General features: G+C 41.3%; 1 protein-coding gene across 1 annotated transcript in view; it reads left to right on the plus strand.

The window, feature by feature from the left end:
• Window positions 1–13,603, plus strand: part of Depdc1b (DEP domain containing 1B) — a 60,345-nt gene extending 46,742 nt beyond the window's left edge. Inside the window, exons 10-11 of the mRNA XM_090331141.1 lie at window positions 11,152–11,337; window positions 12,481–13,603. Coding sequence (XP_090187267.1) covers window positions 11,152–11,337; window positions 12,481–12,648 — 354 coding nt within the window. The 3' untranslated portion in view covers window positions 12,649–13,603. The remainder of the gene's footprint in view (window positions 1–11,151; window positions 11,338–12,480) is intronic.
• The last annotated feature ends 1,039 nt before the right edge of the window (window positions 13,604–14,642 follow it).

A 14,642-nucleotide genomic window follows, 5' to 3' on the forward strand; every position in this document is an offset into this window, starting at 1 on the left:
ACACCAGGAACAACAATCTACTCCAAACTAGAGATCATACTTGACATTCAACAACTGCACAAACCATCCTTGGCCACAACAGCGCAGCCTACCTAGCACCCATTTGCAAAGGCTTTTTCTTGATTGTCTGGGGAACTAAATTTCTGCAACCTTAACAATGCTTCAGTTGTCAGATCTAAACAGATTAATAGAGACACAAGCCTCAGATCCACAAACTTTTCCTGAATTTGTGGCTGGTGTCAAAAATAAAAAATAAAAATTTTACTCATTTGGACTTTAAACTACCCGCTATCACAGAAGATTGACAAGTTCCTGCCCAGTTATGAAAGGCACGGGCATTAGTAAGGCATGCTTACAAACTATTCTATGACCTCCCGGCTCTGATTAATTTGATTGGCCAAGCACAAGTGACTAAGATCTGACACCATCTCTGCCATCCAAGCAGAGGCTTTCGTGTCCCAGTAGTGTCTCTCCACACAGGGATAAACATGCCATTGGCATTTCACTTTGTTGGTTGCTGTACTTGAACTCGGGCCTGGGTACTGTCTCTCAGCTCTCCAGCTCAAGGCTAGCACCCTACCACTATGAGTCCCGAGCTTGGTGCTTGAGTGCTTCCCCCCAGCTTTTCAGCTCAGAGCTAGCACTCTGCCACTTCAAGCTCCAAAACAACTCTGTCCTAGCATCCTGCTGGCAGATTAGACACCATAGTCTCACAGGGACTTTCCTTTGCCCGGGCAGGCTCAAAGCTGTGGCTTTCAGATCAATGAGTCCTACAAAAGGCCACGTTACTCCCAATTAAAGCAACAAGGTGGTCAACACAGAAATAGTCTCTAAGCATGAGCTTACCTAGAACCTGGTAAAAGCCAAAGTTACATCTGAATAAGGATTGCTGTCCTTCTCCATGGGCTAGCTGGAAGTTGCTATAAGGTAACTTACAAGAGCAAGCTGAAATAGCAATTAAGCAATTACTTTGGTAGTCCTAATTTTCCTTTTTTCTCTTTCTTTAAACATTTAAGACAACTTCACTTTCAAATATTGTTTAGAAACCCATTTCCAATGTTCTTAATAACTTTTACTGATACTGGCTTAAACAATTAACACCTTAGCCTTTATTTGCAATTGAAAAACCTTTAAGGGCACAAAGAACTCCTTCTGCCTTCAGGCCCCCTAAGGCTCAAGGCACTCCTCTTGCCTTTTAGAAAAAAAGGGCTCTTTTGCAGTTTAGATTACTGTCTAGAACTCCAACAACAGTTTAAACTCAAATAACATTTTTTCCCTAATTCAAGAACTATAGACATCAGTGCACCAAAAGACTAAGTCTGGACTTAGTTTCCTCTCCTTTTTTAAAATACACCCAATAGCATGGAGATAAACCTTTAAACATTCCTTTAAAATACTAATCACATTATCCACATTTTACCATCAGATTTCTAGTGTCAGTTTGCAAGAAAGGACAGGCAAAATTTCTGACGTTAATGAACAATTTTACATTTAAATCTCTAATACATGTTTCCAAACTTTAACTTAAAGTAATAAATCCCAAATTCCCTAACACCTCTGTGCTGAACAGGATACAATGTTTACAATGTAAACAGCTGTATGTATTGCAATACCAGATTTTTTAAAATGCAGATTTCAGGATCTTTAGAAAAATACTTTTTACCAGTTTTTCTTTAAAACAATGCAATAATACTTTTAAGACATAGGAAACATTCAAGCATAATAATTTTCTTGAAGTTTAGACTTAGATTTACCCAATTGCCTTTGTTTCAAATGAGCTCAACCATTTTTTTATACAGCATGCTGACAATTTAACCTTGAACATGTTCACTCACTCATTCACACACATTCATACTCAAAGATCATAAAGCGCGCAAAATTAATATCGGCCGTTCGTTTTCCGGAAGTTTGTGTCAACTTTTACAGGTGAGAACCAGGTTCAAAACAAAACTTTTTGCAAGGCAACTTAGCTGGAATTTATTTTTCCAGGGCTTGTCACAACTGCAGACATGGGGGAGCGGCCATGCTAGGCCCAGAAATGTTCAAATAAATAACAAGGATGTGTGCTTGAGTACGCACAGAAAAACCATAAGGATCCATACTTAGAAATGGTACCAATTTTAAAGACAAAACTGGAGAAGAAAAAATATGTAACACGAACAAGACAGAGAAACGGAGACTTTTAAATAATCAGACATTGACATATAACAAGAAAATTGGACTCAATCAGATACACTTAACACAAAAAACATGAGCTCAAATGAATGTTTTCACCAAACAGTTATTTTTAGATTTAGACATGTCTTGCTGGTGGGACTCTCAGGTATGCCTTGTTATCTACAAGAAACTCAGAAGGGGAGGGGGGGTCAAGGCGTCCCTTGACCACCCAGGCCTCTGTTTTAGGCCCACAGTGCACCTTTTCAAACAAACAAACAAAAATAAAATAAAATAAAATAAAATAAAACGCAGACATACAAGGGGGTCGGCCGACTTCTACTTACCTCTGAAGGCCTTTGCTTTTCACCTGGGCATCTTTTACAAAAAAGGTTATTAAGAAGAGGGCTGGTAAAGAGAAAATAATGTCACACATTAAATTGTGTAGAGTCAATAAATATGTTAAAAGGTCCCTACATAATAGTAAAAGGAGGAGAAACACAGCTCATATGAATGTGTGGAACAAGTGGATCAGTAGCAGTCCCGATTGACATGCACAAATAACTCAGGTCCTTCCCACGTCGCAGGATGCACCACTGGAGGGTTGGGGGTGTAGGCCCAGTGAGTCGCTGCTTGGATGGCCACTGTCACTCTCCACGATCCGAACGCAGTGTTCAGGCATCCAGCGGGCGTCATTTTCTCCTTGTGAAAAAACACATACATGCCCTCGACCCCAGGTTAGAACAGGATCGGGTCCATGCCAAGCACCAGTTAGGGGATCCTTCCACTTTACTAAGGCAAAAGGACGTTGCGCTCTTTTTTCCCAGAATCGCTGAGCAGCAGATAAATTATTTGAATCCAAATTCAAAAAATTTAAAACAAATAAGGCATGATTAAGTATATTCACAGGGGTAGTGGGATATGACTCTCCTTTCTGTATTTTAGCAATTTGATGTTTTAATAATCCATTAGCTCTCTCCACGATGCCTTGACCTTGAGGATTGTAAGGAATGCCTGTAATATGAGTGATATTATAGGAATGGCAGAAGGATTGAAATGCTCGGCTTGCATAGCCAGGGCCATTATCTGTTTTTATTTGCGAGGGAATCCCCATCTCAGCAAAGCATCGAATGCAATGAGAGATACAATGTTTAGTGGCTTCCCCAGCAAGGGGGGTGGCCAAGATAAAATTAGAATAAGTATCTACAGTAACATGAACATATTTTAATCGGCCAAATGATGGAACATGTGTGACATCCATCTGCCAAATGTGATTAGAAAGCAGTCCTCGTGGATTTATGCCTAAATGGGGGGCTGGTGAAAAAGGGACACAGTTGGAGCAAGTCTTAACTATTTGCCGCGCGGCTTCTCTAGATAATTTAAACTGTCGGCGCAAGGCTCGACTGTTTTGATGATGGATGGCATGTGACTGCTTAGCAAGTTCAACCTGAGTTAAGTAAACTCTGGTGGCGGAGTCAGTAACCGCATTGCCCTCACTTAAAGGGCCAGGAAGATTAGTGTGAGCTCGAACAAAGCCAAAAAAAACAAGGGTGGTTGCGAGAACAAAGCAAAGTTTGTACTTGGCGAAATTGGGTCTGAATATTGGAGTTAGTAGTTCCAATAAAGGGAACAGTTTCTATGACTTGAAGAGCACGAATTACATATTGACTGTCTGAGTATAAGTTAAAGGGCTCGTCTTGTAACAGGACGAGTGCTTGTAAAACAGCCTCTAATTCCACCTCTTGGGCGGAGGAAAAACCCGTAACCCAAGATTGAGTTTTCCCATTAATGGTCAAAGCAGCCGTTCCATTAGAGGATCCATCTGTAAATACCAAAGCAGCAGAAGATAAAGGCGAGGCCTGTACTATGGAAGGAAATAGAAACGTATGACACGCAGCAAATTGGAGAAGTTTGTTAGACGGGTAGTGATGCAAAATTTTCCCCATATAATTGGCCCAAGCAATGGCCCAAGAATCGCAACGGGCGAATAGCCAATCTTGTTGTTGTAGATTATATGGGACACAGATAAAATGAGGTTCCTGACCTAAATATTTACGGGAATCCACTCGGCACATATGTATCAGATTAGCTACCAATTCGTAGTAGGGGGTCAGCACTTTGCCGGGTGTTGATGGTAGATAAAGCCATAAAAGTGGGCCATCCTGCCACAATACAGCAGTTGGGGAGTGAGAAGTAGCTAAAATGTAAACTCCCCATGGTTTAGAATAGTCACAATAGGTCACTTGTTGCTGGGAAATTGCCTTTTCTACAATTTGGATGGCCCTCCTGGCGTCAGGATTTAATTCGCGCAAGGATGTAGGGTTGGTATCTCCTTTTAAGAGATCAAAAAGGGGTTTTAACTCTCCTGTGGAGAGCTTTAGATAAGGCCGAAGCCAATTTATATCTCCTAAGAATTGCTGAAAATCATGAAGAGTTCTTAAGTGGGAAGTTTTTAATTGTATTTTTTGGCTTTTAAAATAGTGTGGGCCTAATATATGGCCTAGATATGTAAAAGGGGGGTGTTCCTGAACCTTTTCAGCTGCTATTATAAGGCCAAAGAGGCTCAGATCTTGCTTTAGTTGTCCAAAGGCTTGTCGTACGACGATAGGGTCAGAACAAGCCAACAAGATGTCATCCATATAATGAACAATATAAACAGAAGAAAAATTTTCACGAGTGGAAGAAATGGCTCTAGCTACAAAACTTTGACATAAAGTTGGGCTATTTGCCATGCCCTGTGGGAGCACAAGCCAGTGATATCGCTTCATGGGTTCTTTAAAATTAACAGAGGGGACGCTGAAGGCAAAGCGCTTACAGTCTTGAGGCGCCAGGGGTATAGTATAGAAACAATCCTTCAAATCTATAATAATTTCATAAGTATCCTTTGGGATTGCCATGGGTGAAGGCAAGCCAGGCTGTAGGGCCCCCATCAGTTCCATAGTGGCGTTGACTTTTCTCAAATCCTGTAACAGCCTCCATTTACCTGATTTTTTCTTTATAACAAAAATTGGAGAATTCCATGGAGAGTTAGAAGGGGCCACATGTCCCAAGTCCAGCTGTTCCTGTACCAGCTGCTGTACTGCAATGATCTTTTCTAGTGAAAGAGGCCACTGTTCGACCCATACCGGTTGTTCAGAGAGCCAATTTATGGGATCAGCATGAGGGGCAGGACAAACTACAGCCCCTATTAGAGAATACCCTAATCCTTGTCTCGTAGGGTGAGACTGGGGTTGGAGTGGCTCTAGCTCCCCCTGTGCTGCTCGGCCTAGTCCCCTAAAGGGGAGGAGGCCTTGGTCAAGTAACTGCTTAGTGACCGCAGCACTAGGACTAAACATATACACTCCCATTTTTTCCATGATATCACGACCCCATAAATTAATTGGCAGATGATCCAAGACAAATGGCTGAAAATGACCAGAGTGCCCTTCCTCATCTCTCCAAACAAGGATCGCACTGCTCTGCTGTGGGTCAGTTGCTTGCCCAACCCCCTGTAGGGAAGTCATAGAGGTTGTCAGGGGCCATTGGGCTGGCCAATGTTTTTTAGATATCACAGACACATCTGCTCCAGTGTCTAATATTCCTTTAAAGGGCTTTTCTTGTATAAATATAGTCATCTCAGGCCTCTCTTGTTTTATGCTTTGTACCCAATAGATATCAGAAGATCTAAATCCTCTCTGTCCACATGGGGAATTAGCCGTCTCCCCGGGAGGTAAAGGCACAAGTATTAATTGTGCTAATTTTTGACCGGCTGGGATCGATACCACGTCTTTCGGGGCAGAAGCCATAACTTTGATTTCTCCAGTAAAATCCTGGTCAATTTTGCCAGGTGTAATCTGTATCCCTTTAAGGGCTGAGCTACTTCGCCCTAACAGCAATCCAGCCACTCCCGGGGGAAGGGGGCCGAAGACCCCCGTGGGGAGAGCTTGTGTCCCCATCTCTGGGGTCAGTACTGAGCAGGTGGAGGAACAGAGGTCCAATCCTGCACTGCCTGGGGTGGCACAGAGGAGGCCGGAGACTGATCTTGGGGGGTTGTTAGAAGATGCACTTGTGGCCGAGAAGAGGGAGGGACTGCCCCATGGTTTTGCGGGGCCAGGGGCTGGCCCCTTCTCCAGTTTCCCAAATACGGGCGGCCATTGCGATTTGTTGCTGACTTGCAATCTTTAGCCCAGTGCTTCCCTTTAGCACAGTGTGGACATGTGCCAGGTGATTTTTCTCTCTTTTGCCTGGCCTGGCGTGGGCATTGCGTCATCCAATGTCCTATTTGTCCACAAGAAAAGCAACGCCCTGGGGGTCTAGCATCCCGAGAATGCCGCTGACCTCTATATTTTAGAAACTCAGTAACAGTCTTTCCTTGAGGAGCGGCGGCTAAAGTAAGGCCTTGTACATGGGAGGGTCCAATATCAGCACACAGTGAAATAAAGTCCGTGATTCCTCCCTTATTCCTATGGGGTCTGATAGCCGCCTGACAGGCGGCGTTGGCATTTTCATAGGCTATGTGTCTAACTATACTCTTCCTTGCATTCTCATCTTGTACTAGGCAGTCTGCAGTCTCCATTAATCGAGACAAAAATTCTAGATAAGGTTCATTCGGTCCCTGTTCAACTTCTACTAGATTTTTTGTACGATTGGAATTGCGTAACTTTTTCCAAGCCTCTCTCGCCGCAGCATTTATTTGTAAATAGGCCTCCTTTGCATAACCCAATTGATCTTCGGTGTTTTTATAGGTTCCCTCTCCTAACAACTGATCAACATTGTAAGGCAGGTTCTTAGACCTATTTGTTTCAATTTTAGCCCGACACTGTGCAGTGAACTCTGTCTCCCATAATAAGTACTCTCCTGCACTAAGGCATGCTCTGGCAAGCCGCTTCCAGTCATTTGGGCATGCAATACCAGCACATTCGGCCTCCAATATTACTTGAGTAAAAGGGGCAGTTGGCCCATATTGGGAGCAGGCATTTTTTAAATCCTGTAATAGTTTAACAGGAACAGGTTGATGGTATACTTGTTCATCATGATCAACTAAACTAGGGAAGCATCGAGGCCCTGAAATACCTTCCCTCTCTCTAGCAGCCTGAGTCAGGTTTAATTGCGATGCACTGTGCCTGGTTGTAGTGCCTGTTAAAAGGGACTTGTTGCTAGGGCCTTTAGGCTTGCCTAAAGGTTGAGAAAGGGATTGAGGCCGTAAGGCTGCAGCCGGATGCGGTGGGTATGAGGGGTAAGGTTTAGAATCAGACACCATAGTGGCCTGAGGGTCATATTTCTTTCCTACTTCTGGGGGGGCTCTCTGCTCTGTCCCCATTTTCGATAGAAGATGTAGCATTTCTTCTAACTTCTTCTCTATCGTAGCCACCCGGCCCTCCAATGACTCATCATAACTTTCCTCCTTGGTATTCAAACCTGAATTCTGATACTCAATATCTACTGGTTGTTGTTCCCTTTTCAAGATCTCACTTAGACTCTCTTGGGCTGCGGCATATGGCTCAGCCTCAGGTTCTTCAGAAGGGTCCTTTAACTCATAAAGTTCCCTTAATTCAAGATTAAGTTCAGCATTTTCATGTAGAGGATCTATGTATTCACTTACTAAATTCCATACAGTAGTAGCCTCTACTGGGGTCTTTTCGGGGCCATATACATCATAATAATCTTGAATTCTTTTTCCTATCCGCTGCCAGGCTTTTTGGAATTCCTCCTCTATAGACCTCGGGTATGCCTCCTCGACAAACTGTAGGAAGCTCTGAAGCACCCCTTTTTCCACCCACGTTCCGTGGGCTTCAAATAGGCCTGTTAAGATCGGTAGAAATAACCCATGGCTATTAGCTTGACCCATAATTTTTACTCCTGACTATACTCTCTTAATAGTCCTACGATGTGTTACTCACCACAGGGAGGGGTCCTTCACCTTCGTCCCAGATTTTCAGGGTCCCTGTTCGGGCGCCAGATGCCGGGGCCAACCGGCAGCAAACCAGGGTTCGCAGATTGGGGTTCCTGAAATAGGGGACAAGGACTAGGAAGAAAAAGAAGAGAGACAGACACACCGGGTCCGGGATGTCCGCAGTCCAGGCAAAGACTGCCAAGACTGCTGCGTTTATTTTCCACTCCCCCTTCTTCCCTCCTCCTCTCCCAGGGAACCTCCAGGTGTTACATTCATATGGTAATTCTCAGGTCATTTACATAGAATAGGGCCAGAAAGCAATAAGACAATATAGCCATCGTCTGATGCAAGTCAAGGTACAGTTTGATTCTACTCTGGCTCCCAACAAATTGTTGCTAACTGATTGATATTAGATTGTGTATTTCTTCCTGTTTGACAAGCAGTATATTAGTAAATATTTTTTATAACTAGATTTTCTCTTAGCTGACCCACAATTATTCCTAGGCTCAGTGTAACTTATCAAGGGCTTTAAATATGTTTTAAGTTTTGATGGTGTATCGCCAAATTTTCTCTTGGTTGTTTCAATTTACATTTGATACAGTGGCATTAGAGAGAGTGTTTATTTCTTTCATCTTGGCCTGCTTTGAGTATTGTCAACTTTATCAATATTATCTTCATCTTCTGTGAAAAATACAATTTTATTGATGTGTGTGTATATATATTCGTGTGTGTGTGTGTGTGTACGTGTATGTGTACGTGTACATGTCTCTTTTCATATATGTATTTTGGGTGCTGATACTAGAGCTTGAACTTAGGGCCTGCGTAATATTCTTTAGTATTTTCTACTCAAGACTGGTACAATGCAACTTGAGTCACAGTTCCACTTCAGGCTTTCTGGTGGTTAATTGGAGATAAGATTGTCATGGACTTTCCTAGCTAGGCTTGCTTTGAACATTAGAACCTCAGATCTCAGCTTCCCAAGTAGTTAGAATTACAAGTATGAGCCACCATGCCAGGCTATTTCTCCAATATAAACTTTAAAATTGTAGAAATGAAAGGAAATGCTATACTAAAGCATTTCTGCATGGGAATGTTATCGTAGTGACTGTGTTGCTGTGCAGACTTGCTGGGTTTGTGTAGTCATATACACAGTCCCTACACAGCAAGAGAGCCTCTTTCTCTCTCTTGAAGACAGAAAGCTATGCTTCGATGGCTAATATAACTTCCGGCAAACATCGTCTTATGAAGAGGCACTTTGCTGTGGGCTGGATAAAACCAGTAACTACTCAATTGTCCAATTACTTTTTCTCTTTCGGAAGTACTTAGTGGGATTGCTTAGCAGTTTTTCCTGTTAGTGCTCAGAGCCCACAGACCTGTTACCTTGAGTAAGTCACCATCCCTGACCTCACAGCACAGCCCAGCACATATGAATATTGCCTAGGGTTGTCATGTTGGGGCAGTATCAGAGCTGAGCTGGTAGGGGAGGCAGTGTTTTGACATCATCCTTCTGTTAGCCTTATCTATGGTACTGAGTGTGTCATGCTTTTCTCATTCCTGGGACTGGCTATGGCTTTCCACCTAGGCCTCACTCTGTATCCTAGCCGTTCTTTGTTTTAGTTTTAGTTTCTTCTCTCCTTTCTGTCCTTCAGGTTACAAAAAGAAATAGCCTATACCTCTCTCTTTTCCTGTGATTCCAGTCTGCTGCTCTGAGGTTATGTCTAATCGACTTATTGAGGCCTGGATCATGTTTAATGTACTCACCCTCCTTTGCAACAGACTTATTTTTAGCTTTGGCTTTGTGAGGGGAGATCTTAATCCAGAGTGGTGATTGTAAAAGTAGGAATTTTATCCAGTAGAGAACAGTGGGTGCTGCTTTTATTTTTTAATTTTTTAGAAATTTTTTTGCCAGTCCTGGCTGGGGCTTGAACTCAAGGCCTGAGCACTGTCTTTGGACACTGTTTGCTCAAGACTAGCGCATTACCACTTGAGCCACAGCACCACTTCTGGGTTTTTCTGTGTAAGTGGTACTGAAGAATTGAACCCAGGGCTTCAAGCATGCTTAGGGAAGCACTCTACCACTAGGCCATGCTCGCAGCCCAAGGTGCTATGTTTTTTGGATAAATTTTTGAATATGTTTTGTAGAATAAAGTATTTGAAATGGATGTCCATTTATCCAAAGGCCTTGGTTTTTATTCTCCTTTTACTCCTCAGCCCTTTTGCCCATGCAATGTCTACACACTTAATATTTTTGCTCGATTCTCACTAGTAGTGCTTGTGAGTAGGTTCTGTTCCTTCTCCACTTACCTACTATGAGCTCTGCCCATCCCAGGGAGAATGAAGGCTCCTTGTGAGTGACTACCTTGGTGGTCATTAATTGTACAAGGAGGGTTTCATGGTGACTTTCCCACACACATGTGTAGCCTGATCCCTCTCTTTCATCACTCTTCATCTCACTCCCCCTTCTAAAAACAATTTTCAGCAGGTTGTATTGTCCTGGGGCTTGAACTTGGGGCCTGGATGCTTTTCTTGAGCTTTTTGCTCCAGCTTAGCCCTCTGCCACTTGAGCCACTTGAGCCATTTGGTAGAGATAAAAGTCTCACAGACTTTCCTGTCTGGACTGGCTTTTAACTGTAATTCTCAGATCTCAGCCTCCTGAGTAGATAGAATTCCAGGTGTAAGCTACTCATACTCAGCTGTTGTATTTTCATTTATGCAAATAAATAATCCTCATTCACCCTCTCATTCTTCTACCTCCCATTGATAACTATCTCAACAACAGAGCATTCTGTATTATAGTCGATATGTTTATATTTAAAATTTAGATCTCATTAAAGGGGCTACATGATATTTTTTTCATTTTTTTATTATTGATGTAATATATAGAGGGTTTACAGTTATATTTACCTGATAGTGGGTGTATTACTTCTCATACCCCTTGTGTATGCTATTTTTTAAAGGTAAAAAAAATCTTATCTTTAAGCTGTGGCTTTAAGTGTTATTGGTTTGAACTTATGGAACTACTTTTACTTTTCAATGTAGTTTTCCCCAAATCGAGGAATGGCATCGTATTCTTTCCAGAAGACATGGTTTAGGGATCAAAACTAATTTTTGGCTCTTTGCCATAGATAAAATACCCAGGAGCTGATATGGATATCACGTTATCTGCGCCTTCATTTTGTCGTCAAATCAGTCCTGAGGAATTTGAATACCAGAGAGCATATGGCTCTCAGGAGCCGCTGGCTGCCTTGCTGGAGGAAGTCATAGCTGACACCAAGCTCTCCAGTAAAGAGAAGAAGAAGAAACTGAAGCAGGTGAGAAAAGGCATTGCAAGCCACGTGTCTCCCTCCCCAGTGTGATTATGTGGTTCCTAGTTTTATTCTCTATTTTACTAGGCCTCATGCAAATATCTTCTGAGACATAACTTGTTTGAAAGTTTATTATTTGGCTCATTTATTCAAGAACTTTTGTTGGTTTACACAGTTGAAGTCAATAGTCTAGATCTCTATTCTTCTGTGTACATCTTTTTACATTATTGAACTCTTCATTTATTGAGTGATTCTCTAATGGTTCTGTTTTGACTTGTGGCATGATGTGAATCCACAGTTACTTCAAAGAAGCTAACAATGATGGCAGATGACGTTTGATTTTTTTTGTGTGTGAGTAGGTAAGTGATGTCACATTGATTTCACAACGTGTAAAATGCCTAGAGTTTAAAAGCCATTGGTTTTAAACAGTCCATGTCAGATCTGTTTCTTACCTCAGACATTACTAGGTTCTTCAGTTCCTTTTATGTTAGATAGCAAGCTTAAAGGCCTAAAGAGTAATTGTCAGCTCAGGGAGGATGTGCTTTGACATTCTTACAAAGATTAATCTGTGCTTCAATGGGCAGTATTTGTTTTCAACACTGCTGAGCTCCTGGCCCCACAGCTGACAGTGGCTCTTACACCCAGCACCAGTGTGTGGAAGTTATTCCTGCTTTCCTCTTAGTCATTTTGGAGAAGAGTTTATTGATGGGGATTCAGACTGAGTTGCCTCTCTTTAAGTTTTTCAGAAAGTCATCTAAACCAGAGTCTTCTGTTTCACATTTAGGTAGAAGCTGGTGAGACTGAGAGTTGGCTAAGCAAGGAGATCAGAAAATACAGTTTCCAAATTTTTTTTTAAGCTATGAAGAATATAACTTATTTTCAAGTCAAAGTAACGTGTGAATGTTCTTGAAGTCAATTCTATTTAGAGTTGGCAGTGGGGGGAAAAACCAACTTGAGAAACAGAATTAAAAGGAGAACTGTAGTTGAAGATCATATCAGAGGAAAGAGGAGTTGCATCTGTGTAAGTTGGATTTGAATGTTCTATCCAAACCTCAGAAGTAGAGGGTCAGAAACTCTTACTGCGAAAATTGGCCCATTTTTCTTGGCTCTTATATTTTCCTTTTGACTACTATTGGATCTCTTGTTTAGTTTCAGAAATCCTATCCTGAAGTATACCAAGAACGATTTCCGACACCAGAGAGTGAAGCACTTCTGTTTCCTGAAAAATCCAAACCACGACCACAGCTGTTCACGTGGGCCCTGAAAAAGCCATTCCAGTTCCAGCCATTTCAGAGGACTCGGAGTTTCAGGATGTGATGCTTCCACAGCAGCAGTGCTCGAGACCTCGGGGGTAGTTGCTGATGGAGCACGTGGTGGTGAAAAAAGTCACAAAATAAAAGCTACTGAAATAGAGATTTACAGATGATCTGACTTTTCAAATGTTGAGCCATTGTCAGTATTTTGTTAATGCTTTTCCTTTTTTAATTTTATAAAACTCAGTGCCATTTTTAAAGTTGTATAAATTAATTAAATTACCAGCCAAATATAGAGTGTCATGGTTGGCAGGTTTGGAATTGTTGCAAAATTTGGTGGTAAATTTTTTTTGTCAGCCCTAGGGCTTGAACTCAGGGCCTGAACACTGTCCTTGGGCTTTTTTAAGGCTAGAGCTCTACCACTTGAGTCACAGCACCACTTCTGGCTTTTTTTATGTATGTGGCACCGAGGAATTGAACCTGGGTCTTTGTGCATGATAGGCAAGCACTCTACCACTAGGCCAAACTCCCGGCCCCAGTAAAATATTTTTTTTATGTTTTGTTTTTCATATGTTTATAAAATGATCTGTTGATATTGTAGTTACTGAAGTCTGTTATAACTAGTCTGTTAAGAATAATGTATATACTTGAATGAGCAGACACTGGATACCGGTACTGTGTTGTTGACTGAAGAGTCAGTTGTGATTTCTCCCATGTAAATTCATGTTTTAGTGTTGCACAAAAACTTGTACTGTCCCCTGTGTGATGATTGTGTCTTTCATTGTGAATTTGTTGGGTGTTATGTCAGATTTGACTGAAGCTGGTTCTTTGATTAACATATGTATTAATTGGCATTTATCTACTAGTGTGGCAGATTTGCATCTGCCTGCAATGGAATAATTTCAGTCTTTGCTAAGGATAGAGAATTGAACTGGATAAATTCTTTGGTACCCTTTAGACCTGTAATTCTAACTTGAGTCTGTTGGTTTTGTGAAAAACATAAATGAGTTAAGTAAAATGAGACTCTCTCTCTCTCTCTCTCTCTCTCTCTATATATATATATATATCTATATATATATATAGATAGACAGATAGATAGATAGATAGATACACACACATATATATGTATGTATATATTTCCAGCAACATTTTCATCTTTGTGAAAATAACTGAAATGTAAATAAATTCTATTTTTTAGAAGGTCATGCCTATTCTTTTTGTTTTACATTTATATAAAGATCAGTAAGAGAACACCCTTAAATGTTTTTGCAAATATTCTTAAATCAGTCATTTATTTCTATAAGAAAGAAGGGGAGATTATGTTTTTAGCCTTAAGCAGGAGCTCTTTTAGTTTGTGTTATTTTGTTTTTCAAAATAGTGGGAACCATTGGATTTTGAGCATATATCTGGAGGGCCTTCTCCAGGCAGAATTACCTCAAACTCATTGATTGACTTGGAGTATTCTCTGGACTTACGGTTTTCCTTGCACTTTATATCTGCCATTGCTCTTTTGTAGCAGAATTTCTCTTATAGTTGGCAGAGATTTTGCTTATTTAAAAATTGGTTTGAGTACCACCTTATGTTCAGAGTATGAAATGTAGTGATGCATTTTAGTGTTTTGGTTTTTATTCTTACATCTGGACATTCAATTAAGAATAAGGAATAATTTTACTTTCTGCCTTATTTGCCTTAAATTTAAAGAGGATTTATTTTTCAGAATCTTCTCTCCTATTGTTCTTCTTTGGAAGTATATGTAATTGCTTTCCATTTCTTTTTCCTCTCCCTCCCTCCCTGCCTCCCCCCTCTCTCCCCTTCCTTCTCCCTCACTTTCTTTTTCTTTTCTTTTTTAACCAGGCCTGGGGCTTAAACTCAGGGCCTAAGTGCTGTCTTTGGGCTTTCTCAAAGCTAGAGCTCAACCACTTGAGCCACAGCACTGTTTCTGGCTTTTTCTATGTATGTGGCACTGAGGAATCAAACCTAGATTTTCATGCATGCTAGGCAAGTACTCTGTCATAGGCCAGGCTCCCAGCCATTTCCTTCCTTCTTCCTTTTTCTTTT

The sequence above is a fragment of the Megascapheus bottae genome, chromosome 4 (assembly GCF_031878675.1).
Source record: "Megascapheus bottae isolate mThoBot1 chromosome 4, mThoBot2.hap1, whole genome shotgun sequence".
NCBI lineage: Eukaryota > Metazoa > Chordata > Mammalia > Rodentia > Geomyidae > Megascapheus > Megascapheus bottae.